The sequence below is a fragment of the Prinia subflava genome, chromosome 4 (assembly GCF_021018805.1).
Source record: "Prinia subflava isolate CZ2003 ecotype Zambia chromosome 4, Cam_Psub_1.2, whole genome shotgun sequence".
NCBI classification, from domain to species: Eukaryota; Metazoa; Chordata; class Aves; order Passeriformes; family Cisticolidae; genus Prinia; species Prinia subflava.
The window spans coordinates 21543150-21563926 of record NC_086250.1 but is presented as its reverse complement, the minus strand read 5'-3'; the positions used below and the strand labels follow the sequence as shown (position 1 = coordinate 21563926).

General features: G+C 49.4%; 2 protein-coding genes across 2 annotated transcripts; both read left to right on the top strand.

Annotated features, from left to right (window-relative positions):
- The first annotated feature begins 555 nt into the window (after nucleotides 1-555).
- On the top strand, nucleotides 556-9460 carry RAC2 (Rac family small GTPase 2). The gene is made up of 7 exons (XM_063394889.1): nucleotides 556-774; nucleotides 3704-3775; nucleotides 4975-5092; nucleotides 6557-6619; nucleotides 7275-7434; nucleotides 8296-8430; nucleotides 9190-9460. The coding sequence occupies exons 1-6, from the start codon at nucleotides 740-742 to the stop codon at nucleotides 8424-8426; spliced, it is 579 nt and encodes a 192-aa protein (XP_063250959.1). The 5' UTR covers nucleotides 556-739; the 3' UTR covers nucleotides 8427-8430; nucleotides 9190-9460.
- A 6187-nt stretch (nucleotides 9461-15647) lies between these two features.
- On the top strand, nucleotides 15648-16853 carry SSTR3 (somatostatin receptor 3). The gene has a single exon (XM_063394888.1). The coding sequence runs from the start codon at nucleotides 15648-15650 to the stop codon at nucleotides 16851-16853; it is 1206 nt and encodes a 401-aa protein (XP_063250958.1).
- The last annotated feature ends 3924 nt before the right edge of the window (nucleotides 16854-20777 follow it).

The window sequence follows — 20777 nt, the reverse complement described above, 5'->3', positions numbered from 1 at the left end:
AAATCTTTTCTTTTCTGAGGACAATGAGGACTGCTTGAGAGAGCTGGAGTTGTTCAGCTTGAAGAAGAGAAGGATGTACTAGTAGTCTGGGCAGGTGAGGAATACCTTATCCCCACAGTAGAGGAGGAATAGCCACTGGATCGCAGCTGCTGTCGAGAGGCTGCATGACTTCCTTGTTCAGCCTTCGCAGAAGTGTTGTTCCTTGTGATGCTTCACCCTTGACACTTCGGGGCACTGAGAAGACCTGAAAAACCTTGATTACCCCTCATCACCCCAGTACTCTCACTTCAGATTCCCTTCCCTGCTGACAACTCCTCCAAAGCTTGGATGAGAAAGGAGAGAGGAGAAAATCCACCCTTCCACATCCTCACCCCTCTTCTAACCCTTGTTCAGCTCCCCTGGAAAAGCAGTTTGGTGCCCCCCGCTGTTCATTGGGATGAGGTGGGAAGGCAGTGGGTGAGACCCGCAGGGAGAGCAGGAAATACTACAGCAGTCATCATCCCGGCCAAGAAGTCACGCCAGCTCCGCCTTCAGCCAACGGCCTCTGCCACAGAGCTGCCGCTGCGGTGCAGGGGCGGAGGGACCGGAGGGTGATCGTCGACTGAAGTTCCCTCTTCCACTTCCTCCCTCCTTGCAACCTGCAGCTCTGATATCCACACTTGCCCATCCCTCCCTGCTGTTTGCCTTGGCCCGACTGCTCTTTGCCTCAGGCACCGTCCTCCGCCACGGGTCCAGAGCCATGCAAGCCATCAAGTGTGTCGTGGTGGGAGACGGGTGCGTACCCTGCGGGTTTGCTGTGCGTGCGCGGCGGGACAGGCTGTGACAGGGCCACGAAGAAAGTGGAGGCTTGGTGAAACTTCCCCACTTTGCTTCTGACCTTCTGCAGGCTTGCTACGACTGCAGGCATGCTCTCTCCCCCCTCTCCAGGGCAAGGGACGTTCCTCTGGGAGAGCGTGAGGAGGCATTTCGTAGGGCATGTGCATGGGAGTGCTGATCATGCATCTGCATTTCCATCGGCATCCGTGGGAAGTAGAGAAGGGCTGCTCCTGCCAGATTCAACTTGTAGGCAGGAGTTAGATTTAAAACCCATTGGGTGCAGTTGGTCTCCTGCAGATTAATGGCTCCTTGAAAGCTGTGTGCTCACTGGGAATGACTGGGAGAGGGCATGGCACTCTGGTCCTGGCAAGGTGTCTGTCTATCAGGGTCCCTATGCTCATCTTCTCTCAGCAGGTTAGCTCTGTACTGGGGTGTGGTGGACACTGCTGGCGAGGGGCCTTTGTGGGCAGACGGAGAAGAAGCTCTTTCCACTGAGATAGGCACAAGTGTAGGCCACTTTGGAAGTGGGAGCTAACAAAACCTTGCCTTCACAACACGGTGGCTTCTCTGCCCACGTCCACTGATGCCTGGAAATGGCGTGATTCAAGCCAGCAATGAGTTAAGCAGTCAGCACTGCTTGGGGCAGGAAGGATACAGTGGATAGAGTGTCTTCTTGCCCTCTGGGATGGTAAATGCAAGGGAGGGAAGGAGGTGAGTCTGTGCTTGGAATGGAATAGTTTCGTTCCTTTCCACCTAGAAGCTGGCCAGACTTATCTGGGGCAGCAAAACATAGCAGATGAAGAGACATTTACAGCAGTGCTCCTCCCCACAGTCACTTCCTCCTTTAGACCTTGCCTGGGAAAGAAGATGTCTGCACACATAACCATACATGTCAGACATGTTCTCAGGGGCTGGGTCAAGGGGACGAGGAGAAGGGATGAGGAAAGACAGAGCCCCAAATAAAAACCTTAACCTCTAAGAAAGGTCTCCTGAGGCTTTAAGCTGGAGTTGGATGAACAATTCCACTGGGCATTTATCTGTTACCCAGTTTCCCACCCCCCAGTTTGCCCCTCACACACAGCATCAACTCTGTAGTGTTCCCTCAAGGCAGCATCCCCCTCACATCATGGTTAACCCTGCCACATGTCCTATGCTACCAACTGATAAGGTTTTATAAAAGCATTACATATCGGTAACAGTCCTGCTCTCAAACCCCAGGACCTCAATTCTTCTTAAATGTCTTCTGTATCATCATTTTTCTTCTCTGTACTCTGCACCTCTGTATACCTCTCACCATCTTGCAACACAGCCCCCATTGCTCTGAGCTCTTGGTTCACCTCCCCTCACCTCCCTCCCAGCCATGCCAGAAATGTCACCCTCTTGGCTCAACCCTAACAACCACAGGACCTTCTATCGCTCAGCTTAACTGTTGTCCCATAGCTGTTCTCCCCCCATGTCCCCTCTATCAACACATCACTGACGTCTTAACATGCCCTGGGTTCAATCACACGAGCCTGCAGGTGCCACTAACCTGTGTTGTAACCTTCACCCCTTCACTGACCCTGTGCAAAGCTCTCTGTTCAACCACACCAGTTCAGAACCTCCCCCTCTTCCATGACCAATCCACTCGCAGGCCCATAAATCTCCTGAGGCATTTCCTATAGAGCTTCACCTCCCGCGATGACTCTGCGATAAGAAGGAAGCAAGGCACTTGGGGAAAGAACAGGGACTGAGAGAAGAGGACCTAAGAAAGGTGGTGGCAGGAGGAAGAAACAAATGTCAGAGCATGCCAAAAAGCTCACCTTCCTCCTCAGCTGTGCCACAGTCCAGCCACGGAGGCAGGTGCCTTGAGACCAGTGTGCCTGTCAAGGGCACACAAAAAGGCAGAGCTGCAGCTCTGTGGGATGAGACTGTGCAGGTACAGCTGAGATGGTCTGACAATTCCAGCCTTTGCCTAGGAAAGACATCTCCCTCTTCCTGGGCTATGCTAGTTGAGGCAGGTTGCTGTCAGCACCTCCATTTCCTGTGTTCTGTGACTGAAACATGGCCAAGCTTTCCCAGGCCACAAAAACCTGACGAACAGCGTCCCAGCAGGAGAAGGACTTTCTTTCCAACACCTGTCTTGGCTGCTTTATTTTCTTCTAATTTTTCTGTACTTCTTTCCCTCCACATGGGCTTCAGCTTGCCCACAACACCTCCTTCCCCCACATGACAGCCTTATTGCTCCTTATCCCACCAATGCTTTCAACCAGTCTGGACCGTGCTGCTACCTTGCACTCTACCCTGTGCAGCAGGCTGTGGGGGAGGCTGAAGGGAGAGGAAGCACCAGCTTCTAGCTCAGAAACACCACCAGCAACCTACAACAGCCATGGACCTTTCTGGCTCCTTACAGCTCTCTGCAGGTGTTGCTGCAGCTGGTTGAGTCAGGAAAAGTTCCTACCAGTGTCTGGCCACAGCACCTGACAAGCAGGCAGGAGTGTCTGTACTTGTGTGCTGAAGCTGGCATGGCAGCTTTGTCATGGCACACCGAGCCCATGCACCTGTCCTGGCTCTAAGGCTACAGCACTCTGCATGAACTGCAAAATGGGCTTCCACCTCCATCTCAGAGTGGATGTGTTTTAGCTGAGTGATCTCTGTACTAGACTGTAAAAACAAGCCTTCATGCACAAAGACTAGAAGTGTTTCTGGGTGACATCCTGTCTTTCTTCCAACCAGGTTTCTAACCTTTGGGTGTACACTGTCTGGTCCTGTGGATGTGTTGCTGCTTCCAGAGGTCTCTGGATAGGGCTAGGTTAGAGGTGTGGAAGGATTGCTTCATCTCCATGTCACCCTAGCAAGACTGCCTGTACTGCCATGAATTCCTGCTATTGTTTTCTTTCTCTTCCAGAGCTGTGGGAAAAACCTGTCTCCTTATCAGCTATACCACCAATGCCTTCCCAGGAGAATACATCCCCACTGTGTGAGTAATGCATAAACACGTCCTCGAGTGGGTGGGAGGCATGAAAAGCAGGATGTGAAGGGACACAGTGACCCCTTGTTATGCGCTCCATGGGTCACAATCTCCATGCCAAGCAGAGAAAACCCAGGGAAGGTGTCTCTAACTTTGGATCTGTCACCTTTCCCAAGAAGCTACCTTATAAAACCCTGATATAAATGGGATATTTGGGAGACTGCAGTCAACTCGAGGTCTATCTGCTTGCTAAGTTTACATGTAGCAGAGGGGATCCTGCTGACCAAAACAAACAGGCACTAGGCTACAACAACTGGGCCACACCCAAGAGAAGGCAGGTGGATGGACATGGGACCCCACTTCCTTCCCTGTCCAAAGAACTTGCTCTCATTGGAGCAGTCATAGATTCTTCATGCAGAAGAACCATAGAATTAGTTGGAAAAGATCTCTGAGATCATTAGGTCCAACCACTAGCCTAACACTGCCAAGCCCACTACTAAATCATGTCCCTTCTAACGTGCAGATGCCATGAACACATTCAAAAGACCTTTGTATTGGTTCTTCCCTATCACTGGTTTTCCTGAATCTGGAAAAAACAAAAACAAAAAAACCAAAAGGACCAGGAAATAAAACATTCTAGAATGAGGAGAGGAACTTCTCTGTTGCTTTATTATCTTTTTTTTTTTTTTACCAAGACTTTACTCCTAAGCATGCAATTCTGACAGTTGTTCTAAAATATTTCAAGCTGGGTTGTCAAAGAGTAATTGGACACATTTTTCTCAGTTCTGGGAGGGCTGTTGAGGAATGCAGCAAACTACAGAGACATGGATTCTTCTTCACTTCTAAGAATAAAACTAGGTTTTAGAACACAGAAGAAAGATAGGGGCTTGGCTCTAGAGCAGACACAGTTGTGGAAAGGATATTGGGGGAAAAATGGGAAAATAAAACAGTTTGTGAACATGCATGCAAGGTATCAAATGTGTAGCTGCAGCCAGGCACCTGTCCAGGACAGTTGAATGGTGAGGAGGTGGTTGATGAGTGGGAATTCCATAAGGTGGAGGTTCACAGGAAACCAGGATCATCCAGGTGAGCTGAGGAGAGGAATCACCACCCTTTGCTCCTGGGTGCACCTAGTGAACCTCACCTACACTACTGGAAGGGTTCCCTCTTCTCCTGTTTGAGCCATGGCCTCTGTGTCTGAATTTCAGGTTTGATAACTATTCTGCCAACGTGATGGTTGACAGCAAGCCTGTGAATCTGGGACTCTGGGATACTGCTGGACAAGAGGATTATGACAGGCTGAGGCCACTCTCTTACCCGCAGACGGTGGGTCACACTCTGTGCCCCTCCTCCCTTCCTCCCTCAGCTACATCTCCATCCCTCACTGTAAAACTTAATGTGTGCTGTGAAACAGTGACAGGGTTGTTACTGTCTCTCTGAGCCCTTTTCTGAGAATATCTCTGTTGATATACAACTGCCTTGAAACCTGAAAATTGAAAGATATCTTAAGGATATTTTGGAGCCTTTATCTAAACTCACATAACTGGTATAACTGAGCAAGAAAACAAGACATTCAAAGACACTCTTGAACTCAGCTGACACTGACTTTGTGTGGGGCAGATATCTTACACAGCCCTGTGAAAAAACCTTCCCTTTGTAAAGTTAAGGTGGTTCATGGAATTTAAGAGCTGAGGCAGGAGTTTGTCATATTTCTGTGAACCTCACTCTTCTGACTTCTGCCTTTTAAAAGAGATATGATTTGTGGGCATGTGATTGATCTGCTCGTGCCTCTAGCAGAAAAAATGGGTGCCTCAGATACTGTGTTCACCAATTTTTCACCACACTGACAGATTTCAGAGTTTAAGGATCATCTTTTCTGGAGAATGTTGTTTCAAGCAGTCTTTTGGCAAGCTCAGAAAGACCTTAATGCATCAGGCATTAGTCTAAAGGTTGCCACTGCAAACAAAAAGGTTAAGAATTGATTAGAAATTATTTGTTTGGGCTAGGTTCAGCCACCTAAAAATCAGAGACACCTGCTATAAGGTGTTTTTGCCTGTAGTCAGTGCAAGCAGGTCTATTTCTCAACAACATGCTTGCATCCACGCTGGGACATATCTCAAGGATAGGTGGAGGAATATGTCTCTAAGGCTTTTGTCTCTGATGGCTGTAGAAGTATGGAAATGAATAGGCTGGGTCTGAAACCACTGCCCCAGCTAGGTGAAGCTGGATGAAATAGATAAAACCTTGATGAGCTGGTATCGTTTTGGTTTGGTTTGGTTTGCTCTGGTTTTAAAGGAAGTCTAAATTCTACTAGGAGAATCACTTACCTGGAGAGCCTGCCTCCTCTGAATCCTGCAAGTATACTTTCTAGGCTGAAACACTAGGTCTGTCTCAACTGTAGGTAAAATTACGCTGGCCTTAAAGCTCTCTGGTGTTCCGTGAGAAATGGGCAGGAAGCTGTCAGGCCATTTCCCATGAGGATGAGTGTGCCAACCGCAAAAACCCCATCCTCAGAGTTGACCATTTGGCTCTTCTGATAATGGTGGCTATGGTTACAATGACTCAGGGGAGCAGAGATCCTTCTCTCCAGTAGAGGCAAGAAGCAGCAGTCAGGACTTCTATATTGTAGAGAGAGCTTTCCCAGGCACAACCCTCTGCTGCAGAGGGAGGGTGCTGCCCACACAGACACCTCCCCTCCCCTCCCCTCCCCTCCCCTCCCCTCTCCTCCCCTCCCCATCGTGCCATCCCATGCTCCCATCCTAACTCTGCACCATGGTTGTATGCCTACAGGATGTTTTCCTGATCTGCTTCTCCCTTGTCAGCCCAGCATCTTATGAAAACGTCCGAGCTAAGGTGAGACCATGTCCTGGTCCACCAGGGTGTGAGGGGGGTGACATTGGTGGTAGTCTTGCAAGAACAGTGAGTATGGGTGGAGAATACCACTAGGACATCTAGGTTCAAGAGGTCATATCTCTTTCCTATTAGTCAGAAACCTCCTTAAGATGCCTCTTCTGGTTCATTTCAAAGAGGGCAGCCAACTCTACTAATGGGCAAGTATTCATCTTGCTGGGTTATTGTGCTGTCAGATAACAGACTTATATTTGGATGGCATCTTTCAGCCAAGACTCTCAAAGCACCAACACACAGGACAGGTCCATAGGGTGTAAGAAACAGGTACCCACAGCTTTTAGATGGGAAGCGAGGGAAGAAGGGAGAGATTGGTGAACAGGAGAATAAGATCATGTCCTTCCTACCACTTTAAGGTTAAGGGTGGGAGGGTCAAGGGCAGAGAGCAGCTTGTGCTTTTGTGTAACAAAATTTGAGCTCCCTGTCAGGGGTTTTGCCTGAGGACCCAGCAACAGGAGCTGGCCTGGGCCAGGCTATAGTGCCCAGCAGTGGATGTGAGAAAGGACAGGCTGTTAGCTACCTTGCTGACATTTTTTTCAGGAGTGCCTCTTTGTTTTCCCATGTTCATGCTCACATCTCTGGCATTTTGCTCTGTTGCTAGTGGTTCCCTGAGGTGCGGCACCACTGCCCAAGCACTCCAATCATCCTCGTGGGCACAAAGCTGGATCTCCGTGATGACAAGGACACCATTGAGAAGCTGAAGGAGAAGAAGCTATCCCCCATAACGTATCCTCAGGGTCTTGCTCTGGCCAAGGAAATAGGTACGTGTTTGGGAATCATCCTGGACCTACTGAAAGGAGAGAGGCAGAAGAAAAGGGCTTCACCTCAGTTTATGAGGCTTTTGTAGCAGTAGCTGACAGTAGTAGATGTGGTATCTCTGAGGGACACAAGGAGACACATCCAGGGTCATGGGACAAAATGCACTTCAGGAGACTCAGGAAGGAGATCTGCTTCTTGAGGAAGACTCAGCCCCTCAGCTGTCTGTTTTCTGCCTCCCTCTGGCCACCATCCTCCACATACACACACAGTTAAACTCTTTCACATTTTCCTCCTGTTTTACTCTGCTTACTTCTATCTGGGGCAATATTCATTCTGTGCAAGCCACAGCTGCACTGTGGGCAGAGGCCACTCCTCCATATCCGGAGAGAGGCAGAAGAGAGGCTTTTAACCTCTCTCAGGAAGAGTTGCAACTGCAGTTTCCTGCTGGGGTCTGTATGTGCAATCCCAGGTATGAGTGTCTCACCCCACCATCCAGCTCTTCTCAGATGCGGCACACAGAAGTAGGAGAGTGGTTGAGAAACGCAGCTTGAGGGAGTTTTCACGAAGGAGTTTAGCAGAGAGAGTGTCTAGCCAGGATGACGTGGTGAGACACAAACAATGGCTCTGCTCTGGCTACATGGGTAGCCAGTAGGCAAACCTAGGTCTAGTGCAGCTGGCAAGCTTTGCCCTGGAGTCAAGACTGTTTGAGTGAGTGAAATGTGTCCTGACAATGTGTAATGTCTTTGATCACTTGAGATGTGTTTATTCAGCTTGGGCAAGAGCCAGGTGCCATGCTTTCTAGCATAAGGAGCAGAAACCTGGGTATCCCCAGCTTCCTTCAACACCTGCTTCCTTCCTGACAGACTCTGTGAAATACCTCGAGTGCTCGGCTCTGACGCAGCGTGGCCTCAAGACGGTGTTTGATGAGGCCATCCGAGCAGTCCTGTGCCCACAGCCCACCCGGACAAAGAAACGGGTGTGCAGCCTCTTCTAAGCAAGTAAGTCTGACAGAGCTCCCTGGGAGTGACTCCAGTGGTGCTTTCCTGCCCCTGAACCCAGACAGTCAGGGCCACTCTGTTCCTGGTGAGGCTGTTGGAGTGGGTCACCTTCAAAGAGAGAGAGGGAGACAGCTAATCCTGCTTGGGGAAAGGACAGGACATGGTATGATGCACACAGGATCAATTTCCCCCTCCTTTCTGCTAGACTGTAGGCTAGTTTGTTCCCATCTCTTGATTTGGGGCAGCCTAGGATTTTCCACGTGTGCCCTCACAGAGAAGAACTGTCTGTCAGCTTCTGCCACAGAGGGAAGTACATCCAGGCTGCCCTGAGGATGACCTGCTATGAGACCTATCAAGCCCTAGCCTTTGCCTATAGAAAAAAAAAAAAAAAAAAAAAGAGGAAAAGAAAAAGCTGTTCTTTATTCATGGCAGTTGCTAGTGGCCCTTCCTCTTACCAAGCCGGGCTGACCTCAAGGAGTTTTTTGTGTTGCTCATTGGCAAGTGGCAGCTTCTCCTGTAGGACTCCTTTACTCCTTATATTGTTCCTATCTGCCTCCACTTCAGTACAAGGCAGCAGAGGAAGGAGAAAGGCTTCAGGACACCAGTCAAAGCTGGTCAAAGCCTGATGAGAGAGAACATTGAGAGCCTGCTAGTTTGGACCCTGTCCCTCCATACACCCACCATCACCAGAGCAGAGGGAGGGAGAGCAAGAAAATAGTTCAGCTGGTATAATGAGGTCTGTCATGTTTTTGGCTGTAGATCCCGGCCTTGTCCTGATGCCAGGCGCTGCCCAGCACACAGGAGAGTGATGGCTCCAGCAACCCAGAGCTCAGCACCTTGGGACGTTTATTGCTTTTTACTTTTGCTGGCTTGAAAGGCTGCTGTGGGTCTGTACCACTGGTTTGTGTGTTCACACAACGTCCCCGCTCTTGCCTCTCCTGCCCACCTGCCCCTTCCCTTCCTTCCACTGTAACCCTGAGGTTACAACATAGAGAATAAGACCGAATAAACAGACTGTACATTCTTGTCATGTCCGTGATGTGTGCACCTCAGGGGGACACAGCCCTGGAGCCGTGAGCAATGGGAGGGCTGGGCTGGAGGCACCTCCCAGCTGTGCCCCTCCTTCCACAGGGACAACACAGGCGCACCACATGAAGCTGGGTGAGCCCCAATTGCTGTAGTTTGATGAAACCAGGCCTGATTCATCCTCCAAGTCGCTAAGTTCTCGGCTGAGCCCCCTCCATTTCTTTTGCCTTTCCTCTTCTCAGTCTCCATGTGTTTAAAGGAAAAGTTGTCTCCCCTCTTTGCCACACAGAGGATGGGATGCAGGCTTTGGGAGGAGACACCTGGACACAGACTCCTCTCCATGGGGACTGCCCCCGCAGGTTGCTGGGGTCATCTTTTCACCAAAACATTGTTGCATTAATCCTTCTAAGCTCTGTCACTTTCACACTGCCAGACACAGGCAGAGTTAGAATAGGAAGGGGGAGGGCAGGGAAAGAAATTAAAGAGGGAGGAATGAGTCACCAGTCCAGACAAATTGCCTCCAAGACACTAAAATTAGGATGAAGAGAGTGGTCCCAGCGGTACTATGGATCTGGCAGCTGTGAGCATCTCCTTTCCTGATGCATTGCAGAGACTTGAGAGTAAGTGTTACATGGTGGCTGCTACTGCCACTACATGTGGGAGAGACGAAGGCTTAGAGTGTGATGATCAGCACTGCAGAATCCTGCAGTCCTAAGAGGGCACAGAGAAACTATGGAGTTGAGCCAGATTACTGCTCCCGGATGCCGCAACACTTCTGAGCTTCAAAGGCTGCTTCCTGCATTGAGGAGGTGATGCCAGGTACAACCAGACACAATGAAGGTCCCGAGGTACCCTGCTGCTATGGAAATTTCTGCAATTTCGATTCATGGTCAGACCTAAATAAGGCAGTTAATTCAGTGATGTGACACATTACCTACTGGTAAAGTTCAGAGCAACCCTGGCAGACACCCTGTGGCAGGGAGTTCTACAAATATCTGCACTGCACATGGGCTGCTGTATGAATTGCCCAGGCCCCATCCAAAGTTAATATAAATTATGACAAAATAAGTCCAGAAGAGTAAAAATTAAGCCCCCGGTATGGACATATACCTGTGAAAGGGCAGGGGACACAGAGAGTACTTGAAAATGGGATCTAACCTCCTTTAATCATCCTAAGCATGACTCAAAGCAATATATTCCCAATGGTTTATCACTTCTCTTCAGATTTCAAGCCTTGGCTTTTACCTTTTCGGTCTGCCTCATCCCCTATCATGTACAGCAATGCATACGACATATGTGAAACAAAATTCATGTCTCTGCCTCCCTGTGGAGGTGCACAGGCTGAGCTCTCCTCCCAGCAAAATTTAAGCAGTTTGCTCCTCCACTGGAGCTGAGGCAGAGGATGAGACACCACTCAGAGCATTGAGGAGACATGGAGACCTGGAATTTGATCATGTGACTGTGCTTATGCTAATAAGTCCTGCAAGGGTTAATAGGACTATGCAGAACTCTGCTGTTGCATGACTCTGTTTCTTCTAACCAAGAAACCTGGGGGCTTCTGCATGGTACTAAAGACACTTGCCCTGCCATGGTAAAGAAAACCTCTGGGTGCTACCCATGCCATTCCTCCCCCAGTGAGGACTCCTCTCTCCTCTGTATCTCCAGACAGCATTGTGGCCAAGTTCTAGCCTAAAGAGGCCTGACAGCTTTGAAGTCCTGTACTGCCTTCATCAGCTCACCTTTGAGCAGCACTGGCCGCACATAAAGTTGCCCAAGTAGATTTGGATGCCAGATTTTAGATCCTGGCTATGTTGTACTCGAAGAGATACTGCCTTCTTTTGTTAAAGTTGGAATTTACCCTAGGGACTCAAATGCTCACAACAGCAGTGTCAAATATCAAGAACTGGGTGATGCACAGCACAATGAGTCACTGATGAAGTGACATCTGCAGGGCAGAAAACAGGGTGAGAATGACAGGGAAAGCCTTTGTGCAGGGAACGGGATGGGAAATCTTTTGTGGGACAACCACTCACACAAAGATGAATTTCTTTCTTAGATCTGTTTCTTCTGTGTCTATGTCTTCCAGCAGAGATGAAATCTGGTAGGAGAGTTTGGGGCTGTTAAACTGGAACATTTTCCCAATTAAGGTGCAAAAGACAAGATATTGTGTATGGAGCCAGGGAAAGGAAAAGAGTTGAAACAGACAGTCCCCTATCTGCTCATCTGCCCTCACCTCCGTCCATCTGGAGGTGCTCACGGGGCAGAACAGAAGGGAGAAGGGTTTGTGTGCTCAACATCTGCCCCTATTTCTGAGCACCCTGCCAGCCAGAAGGCTTTGCTGTGTGCCTGCAGCTCGGAGCAGCACGAGTCCTGCCTGCAAGACCCTTGGATCAGGGGCCCATTTCCTGGGTGCCCCTGGGAGAGCCGAGCCGAGTCGAGTCGCCCCCTCCTGCACGCCACTCTTCCACCACATAGCTGTTCTCTGTATCCCTCTTTTCTTCCTCTCCCTCTTCCCTCCACTGTCATCAGCTTCTTTTACCGCACTCCTCATTCCTTCATCCTCCCCTCTTCTGCGCTCCTCTTATCCCTCTGCCCATCTCCTTGCGCCTCCCTCTCCCGCTTTTATTCTCCATCTCGGTATCTCCCCCCGCTCATCTTTGTTCTCCTGCCCTGTCGTCCATCCCCTCCTTCTCCTCCTTCTCCTGCCGGTGTTTCCGTGCCTGGCGCCCATTGGCTCCCGGCACCCGTTCGCCGGTACCGGAGCCCGTCTCCCTCTGCCCGAGCCCCGCGGACGGTGGGGGCTGCGGGGGGAGAGACGCAGGGGCGTGGGGCTGAGGGGCCCGCATTCCCCGCCCGCCCCCGGGCCCCTTCCCACGCCAGGCACGGCGAAGGTGATGGGCAACGCCGGGGAGAAGGACACGCGCCTCCGCTAGCGCTCGGCGGGGCTCGCTCCCTCCCGGAGCGCTTTACTCTGTCGGGTTTAAGAAAGAGGAAGGGGAAAAGCAAGACACGGATTCTCCCGGGGAAGCGGAGGAAAATGTACATCCCGACGACATGTAAGTACCCGGCGGCTCTGCCCGCTCTGCCCAGATGCCTACCGCGGGCATGAATCCGTGCAGAAGTTAAGTCTGCAGTTCCAGAGAAGAAAACCTGCCGACCACCCCCTGCTGCCGACCCTCCAACTCTGCCAGTCCAGCCTGGTCCTTACGAGAGAGCTCAACCCCGAGGTGAGACGGGAGAGTCCTGAGCTGGAGCAGGGCCATGGGAAACAGGGGGGACAGGAGGGGAGGGGGTCAAGGGGCTGGTGCAGGTTATTTGGCTGTGTTGTCCCTCCCAGCTGCTATTCATGGTTTGTTACCAGGACTAGGCTCAGCTTTCAGCATCCACCTCCTCCTCTCATTCAATGCAGAAACATACGTATATTTATTTATTTTTTCCCTAAAGGAAGAAGTGGTGCCAATTTCCCATCTCTTCCTACCTCTCTACCTTCTTCCTGCTCTCCAGCTGCATGAACCAGGCATATTCTGGTAGCACCTGTTAAAGGATTCCACGCCTCTTGCAACAGGTGTTGTCCACATCAGGAACAGATCCAAGTGGATGCCAACACACTATCAGTCTGAGGCCAGGGTTCCTCACCAACTCTTATGCATGTGCTGCCAAAGCAACCAGCAGAGTGGATCCAAACTAGATGGAGCACTGGTGCCCAGTGTTTTTTCTGCCAAACTAGCCAAAATGTGTGACATAGCATTTGAGCTGGTACATGGTACTTGAGAAAGTTAAAATGGCAGAAACAGACCATGCCTGCTTAAAGATCAAGGTTCTCCCCTGCAACTGCCTGAGCAGGAAAATGAGTTTATATGAAATCCATGCTTTTTGTTGCATGCCTTAGCATTTTTGATAGGGCTTCTGAAGCTACCCTGAAGCAGGATTTACTGTATTGCTAAACAACAGTCTGAACAACTGGCTTTGAGGTCTAGACCCCAGACACTTCTTCAAATGTTTTGCAGCTCCACCAGGAGTATCTCCATCTATATTTGGTATTTATAAGGCTCCAAATGTTTGGTCTTTTTCTTCTTTAAATTCCTTTGCATGCAGGAGGAACATCCAAAGGGATTCCTATCTATGTCTTCATCTTTTAGAGGATCATCTTTTTATGAGCATACTGTTTTGGCTTCTGCCACCTTTTGTAGGGATCTTTGTCCCTAGAGCAGCCATTGCCCTCCTCTTTTCTCCAACAAGTGATTTGTGTCACTAGAACAGAATTGGAAAAAATATCAGAGGAAACATCCTTGAACTTAGAGTTTTCAAGTCACTTCATACTCTGCTTCTTCATTGCAGCCACTCATGATGTGGGGGCAAGCCAGTGCTGCAGGACCCCATGAGATGGGCTTCTGTCAGAACAGTGTGTCACAGCCCAAGGCACCTGAAAATTAAGAAAATCTAAACAATCCCAGACCTTCAAAGCTCAAATGCTCTAAAGCAGGAAACATTTATACAATAGCCTGTAGAAATGACCTTAAGATATAGTTGTTCAACTGTGTTTTTATGGGGCCTATCAGATGATGTTCCTTCAGCATAAAATTTGATACATCTGTGGAATCTGTTGGGTTTGCCTTCTGATGTCCAAGGAATCCATCTAAAGCTCAGGTCTCCCCTAGGGTTTCCAGAACTTAGAATGGCACCTACAAAACAAACAAACAAACAAACAAACAAACAAACAAACAAACAAACAGACAGACAGACAAGTAACAAAACCCCAGCCAAACAAACAAAACCCCAAACACTGTAATATTAGACAATTGTGAAGAAAGCTGTGATGTTACAGAAAATCACATCTGTGAGAAAAGTCTCTGGAGTGTTTCTGGCCTCCTGCAAGTAGTTAAGGTTGTGAGTACTTTCCTTTGACATCCCCAATTTTATTTTCAATAGAAAAGGAGCTTCAGAGCCCTAAGTGATTTGTTGAGATGTGAAAAGGTGAGCCTCAGGTTCCCTGTTCACTTCCACAAAGTCATCTTCCCTCCAAGGATCTAATTCAGCGGGATGACCCTGTCAGTCCACACTTCAAGAAGATTTTTCCAGAGCTAGAGTAATCCTGACAGAAACACAGATCTCCCCTGCATTAGGTTTTCCAGGGTGTCTCTGGTCCACAGTATGTGCTGGGCTCTGTATTTCACGTATGGGCCCCTGACAAAAGGCACATCCATCCCTTAACTCTCCCTTCCCTCCTTGCAGGTCCTCACCCAGTGTCAGCAGTGAGCGAGTGGTGAATGGAGATTTGTTTGCTCAAGGCTGTCGCTGAGTGAGCAGAGTGCTGTTTCCATGCCAAACCCTGACATGACAAGCAATTGGGCTCCTCAGCCTAGGAAGGATGGGACACTACTTTGGTGTTGCAAACAGCTGGGGCAGGCAGAGCCTCTACCATTAGCAGTGTGTTGCAGCATGCAGAAGGAGAGGGAGAGAATGGCGGGGAGAACAAGAGGAAAAGAAACAAAAGGGATCTGGACTGATACCTCTTGGTGTACCCAAAATTATCTTTCTTTTACTCTCAAATTGGCATAACACAAACCAGCTGCCCTCCAGCTCAGGTGCTGAGCTAAGCCTCTCTGCTTGGACTGAAAGTGGTTTTCCTTCTCCTGTGGGGCTAACAATAACCTGGCCAGTCCAAAAAGAGCTTCAGCAAGCAGGAGAATAAATAGAGAATAGAAAAGTCAGAGTTGGAAAGACACTTTGTCACTGTATGCTTTTCCCTCTTTTGTTTGTAAATCACCTGCCACTCATAAATGAGAACCAGGCCCCTGGTGACCATGTCCTCAGTATTGGATCCCTTAGCAGAAAATGAAGACTTTCCCTGTCTTTATGCTAGTTTGTTGTTCTTTCCCCAGAGGAGCTTTTGCTAGAGGAGAGGCCCACATTGAGCCATCTCCCTGATTGTCCCTCCATGTCCACTGTGCCTTGCAGGACTAGGTGGGTTTGATATTGTCCTAGATTTTCCAGCAACTACTAGCATCCACAAACTCCCCTTGATTTCCCATGCCTGTCCACACTAACACACAGCTAATGTGGTGGTTTTACCTGTGGCGTGTTCAGCTGTCATGTCCCCAGTATCAATTTTTTTTTCTCTTCCTCTCAGCTCCAGATTGCTAACTGATCCTGCAAGGACATTGCCCCCTGCCCTCTTCCCTGCCTCTGCTATGGACACTTCTGCTTTTAGCCTCCCCACACCGGCAGTGTTGGAGGAGGGGAATGCCTCCAGTAGCTGGGCAGGCTTCACTACCCCCAACAGCTCCTCCGCTGTCAGCCCTGGTGTAGTGGTCAGCGGTGTCCTCATCCCCGTGGTCTATCTCATTGTCTGTGTGGTGGGGTTGGCTGGGAATTCCCTGGTCATTTATGTGGTCCTGCGGCATTCCGTGAGCGAGTCGGTGACCAACGTGTACATCTTGAACCTGGCCCTGGCTGATGAGCTCTTCATGCTGGGCCTGCCTTTCCTGGCTGCACAAAATGCCCTGTCCTACTGGCCGTTTGGTTCTTTCATGTGCCGCCTGGTGATGGCCGTGGATGCCATCAACCAGTTCACCAGCATCTTCTGCCTGACGGTGATGAGCATTGACCGCTACCTGGCCGTGGTCCACCCAGGGAAGTCCTCCAAATGGAGGACAGCACGGGTGGCCAAGGCCGTGAGTGTAACCATGTGGGTGCTGTCTTCCATAGTGGTGCTGCCCGTGGTTGTCTTCTCAGATGTCCCTTTAGGGATGAGTACATGCCACATCCAGTGGCCAGAGCCTGCCTCGGTGTGGAGAGCTGGCTTCATTGTCTACACTGCTACCCTGGGCTTCTTTGGACCACTGCTGGTGATTTGTCTCTGCTATCTCCTGATTGTTGTAAAGGTTCGCTCCTCTGGCAGGCGGGTGAGGGCTCTGTCCTCCAAGCACAAGCTGTCAGAGCGTAGAGTGACCCGCATGGTGGTGACTGTGGTGGCTGTCTTCATCCTTTGCTGGCTCCCCTTCTACGTCCTCAACATAATCAACGTTGTCTGCCCGCTGCCAGAGGAGCCGTCCCTCTTTGGAGTCTACTTCCTTGTGGTGGTGCTGCCATACGCCAACAGCTGCGCCAATCCCATCATCTATGGCTTCCTCTCCTACCGCTTCAAGCAGGGCTTCCGCAGGGCCATTTTCAGGCCGTCCCGCCGAGTCCAGAGCCAGGAAGTGCCAGCATGCCCCCCAGAGAAGATTGATGACGAAAGGGAAGAGGGTGAGATCAGCAAGATCACCCAGAATGGAAATGACAGGCAGGAGCACCCTCTAAGCAGTGGAGAAGGAAAAAGCAATGAGCAAAAACCTCTCCCTGAGGAGCCTGCAGGGTGCGAAAAGAGGAACAAGTTGCATGTCAGTTATTTATGATGAAAGGGGTGGTGCAGGGGAAAGAGACATTGGGACATAGGATCCCCTTCACATTCTCTGCTTTTAAAGGCAATGGGAGACATCGATACAAGGGAATAATAACTCCAAGAATATGCTTGAGGATGAATATGGCTCCATGATCTTGAGGAAAAAACAAGGCATTGTTCTTGGCTTTGGAAGAGACACCTGAAGTTTGTGTAGTACCAGTGTTACCAGAAATTGGTAAGAATAAAACCTTCTTAACACTAATGTAGCATTAAGATGCAGGCATTTTTTATTTGGCTGAATGCACCAGGGGATATCTCCTTCTTCTGATAATCCTTCAAAATATCATGCATGCTGAGTAGAGAAAGAGCTCCCACTTATATACTATATTTTACATACATGCTCATTGATTTTCCCAGAACAAATGTACATATGACAATTATTTCCCCCAAATCATAAATGTATTATCCCTCTCCTTTACATATGTGTTCTTCTGTCCTGGGAGTCTCTTGGTGGTCCCTTGTGGTTGGTGACCCCAAAGTTATACCTGACTGCCTGGTGAACTGGTAAAAGTTGGCACAACTGGGCTGGATGCTTTTGAGTTCTTCCTACAGAATAAACAATATGCAGTTCCATAGGCCAGTGGTGTTTGAAGAATAAGCATTGTATTCGCCACCAGGAACAAACAATTTTTCATCTGGCAACACCAGGTAAAGAGTAAACTGCATTTAGGGAGAGCTGAAGAGATGATGGGCACTGAGAGTACAGAGAGAACAAGGTCAACCCTAGAGTGATGATCTGCCCTTAGATGGCCCAGCTTTGGAGGGGATAGGCTGCCATCTCATGGTGGCACCTCGAGGAAGTCCCAAAATGGCATATACCACATGTAGGCAACCCAGTGCCTTGACTAGCCTCCTTATAAACATGAGAAGTCGTTTACCTTAAAAGATGAACAGGAAGGAGAAATGTATGAGCAAACACATACCAGCCAGTTGCATGCATGGCTGGCCCCTCTCTAGTTCTTCAAAAAGTCTTGGGGACAGATTTTCTGCCCGTGCTGGTCATGGCTGGAGACCACTGACTGCTCAAAACCTCCTCTTTCTTTTCAGTACCCTTATGGACTCTGGGCAGGATGACGAGACTTACCTGGGAGAAAAAAATAGAATATTTCTTTCCTGCACCTTGCATTCCTCAGGGTTCTCCTGGTGCCTCTGCACTCTGGTGGGAGGTGTAACAAGGGCAGTGAAGAAGACAATGAGACATGAGTTGGAGGAAGTATTTTTCTTCTCCTTAAGCTTTACTGTAAATAAAGAAAAAGACTTTGGACTTAGAAGGCCAGGTGGGCAAAACTGTTCCATGTGTTTAGGGTAGGAGGTGCTATAGATTTGGCTCTCCTGAGAATACACAATGTCTTTGAGTTGAGTCAATCTCTGTATGGAGTCATGTTTGGATACAAGAGATGAAGGCATCTCTCAGTACAGGATGGGGGCAGGAAGCAGGCAGAGGTCAGGGGATCTCCAGTGTGTGGGAGTTGTGGTTGTAAAGAGTCTGGGCAATACTGGAACCAATTTATCCTGTGGGAAGCGGTAGAGTATTTGGCTCAGGATGGTGAACAATGATGTGTCTGCCTGCAAGGTAGGCAAACTTTATTCCCTGGACTGTACATGTATGGGGATGGCTGAAGAAGATTGTAGACGGAGGAGTCAGGGCTGGTGGGAAGCTGGTGCCAGTCTTGGGCACTGATGTTCATCTGCTGGGTGTGTGCACATGTGTACAGGAGTACCTAAGGGGGTATGCATGTGTGCAAGCGTACACAAACACAGATGAGGGAGTGTGTTTATGTAATTGCATGATGTTTAAGTGTGAATGTGTGTGCTTGGATAAGAACTGGAGAGCAAGTGTGCTGGATGGAGTGGAGTTGGATGAGTGCTTGCTCCTGCACACTGGTTGTTGCAGGGAAGTTGTGAATGGGCCCATCTGAGTGTGCAGGCTAGAGGAGCAGTACTGTACAAGGATGGGTGGTGGGATTAAGGTCTCCCGCTCCACTTTGGTTTCATTCCTGCAGCTCTGCTAAAATGTCTGTCCCCACACATTTAACTTCTCCATGAATGCTATTGCTAAGCTACAGCCACTGAAATGACCCTCATACCGCAGCCCTTTGAGCAGCTTTCTCCACAAACAATTTTGAGAAATGGGAAGGAGGAACCCACCAGAAGGACATATGCCTCTCTGAGGTCAAGAGATGTGGCAGGAAGTGACTAGTGGAGGGTCAATTATGGGAGCTGGCGGGGTAATGGAAAGATGTATCACGGGACATTTGAGAGAAGGTAAGAGAAGGGAAGGGGTGGCATGGGGTCAGGTGTGCTGGGACAGAAGCCAAAAGCCCTGAGATGGGAAGCAGAACAAGCTGCAGCAGCTGAAGATCATGGGAACAGAACCACTCCATGAGGAAGCAAGAGTCATGGTCACACAAAGGCAAAATGAGAAGACAGGAAGGCCTGGCAGGCATCAGAACTGCAGTGCAGGGCACTCGACTCTGGAAAAGGAGTGTCTCAGGGTGTCAGGTGAACAGATATCTCCTCACCAGGTTAGAGAGCAGAGGAGGGTGGGCAGGAACTGCAGACACAGCCAACCAAAACACATTCAGCTGTGCTCTCAGCCATGGTACTGCCATCACCTCCATGACAAAGATCGTCCCCTGAAACTCTACAGCCTCATGTTTCCTGTTTAAGCCTGGGACGCTGGTGCCAAGCTGTCCATGCCTGCAGGCTCAACCTCGGGAGCTGAGTTGCCTGCCAGACCATGAAGGAATGGCTCAGGTGCCCTTACAGCACTCCCCTGAGCACGGGCAGTCAGACATCCAGGAGTGCAGCCTCAGCTCAGAGGGAAAAGAAAGGGCTTGGTAGCCAGTTTCTATCTTCTGCTATGTCTTTGTATCTTTTTCAATCCATGCACTGGCTTCCCACACTGTGGGCCCCAGTCAGAAAAGCAGCCGAACTATTAATGGGAGTGGGATACAGTTTGTTGGACTAAAAAAAGCCTGTTTTAGTTTCTTGGAGAGCTCCTGCAACATCCACTGGATGAAACACAACCAAGAAATTCTGGCAAGATTGCAAAAGGATGGACTGCCAAAGCTTCTGCTTCCATAAGGGGCAACAAGAGGTGGAAAGATTAAAAGGGTTGACTACCAAATGGTCAGGTAGATGGACAACACGGCACTTCAAACTGCTGTCTGTGTTGCTCCTCTTGCAGAGAAGAGCAGAGCCAGGTGAATGCTGAACTCCCCTGGCAGAGCAATCCCTGCAGGACAGAGCAGAAACTGAATTATCTGAAGAGCTTGTAGCACTGCTCACGGTTGATGTCCGGGCACTGAAGAAGGCATGTGACTATGGGCAAGGACCTTGCAGGAAGCAGCTCAGGTGGCTGGGGGGCAGATACAGGATGGGTTTCCTTATCCATGGAGTGGCAGCCCAGCTGCTGTGGGGAGATGGGGGGAGTTCCCCAGCTGCCCATACTTAACAGAGACAGTCTCCTTCATCACCAAACTGGGCTGAGACTTCATTTCATACGCCTTTGCAGCTGCATCTGCTGCAAATCACCGTTCAAGAAACTCTGTCAATTGATTGGCTTCTTAAAATACCAACATTCCTTAAGAGCCCAAGCACTGCAATGCCAGCACCAAGCAAGTGTGCCAAGGAGACATCATTTCGACACAGGGAATCTGAGCTCCTACCAAGGCAGCTCTGCAGGGTGGCCTGCTGGGGCAAACAAAAAGTGTTTCAGGGAGATATGCAAAGAAAAAAAAGAAAAAAAAAAGAAAAAAAGAAAAAAAGGAAAAAAAAAAAGAAAAAAATGCAGACCTTTAGATTAAATAGGGGTTTAAAACAAAAGAGACACAAACATCACATTTTTCTATCTTGTGTTTTCCTCGCACCCCTA

What these genes read in the sequence shown, in the direction of transcription:
- RAC2 (XM_063394889.1), top strand. Translation starts at nt 740, where the DNA reads ATGCAAGCCATCAAGTGTGTCGTGGTGGGAGACGG. An exon ending in ATGAAAACGTCCGAGCTAAG is followed by an intron (nt 6,620 to 7,274) that starts GTGAGACCATGT and finishes CTCTGTTGCTAG; the next exon opens with TGGTTCCCTGAGGTGCGGCA. An exon ending in TGCTCTGGCCAAGGAAATAG is followed by an intron (nt 7,435 to 8,295) that starts GTACGTGTTTGG and finishes CCTTCCTGACAG; the next exon opens with ACTCTGTGAAATACCTCGAG.
- SSTR3 (XM_063394888.1), top strand. Translation starts at nt 15,648, where the DNA reads ATGGACACTTCTGCTTTTAGCCTCCCCACACCGGCAGTGTTGGAGGAG.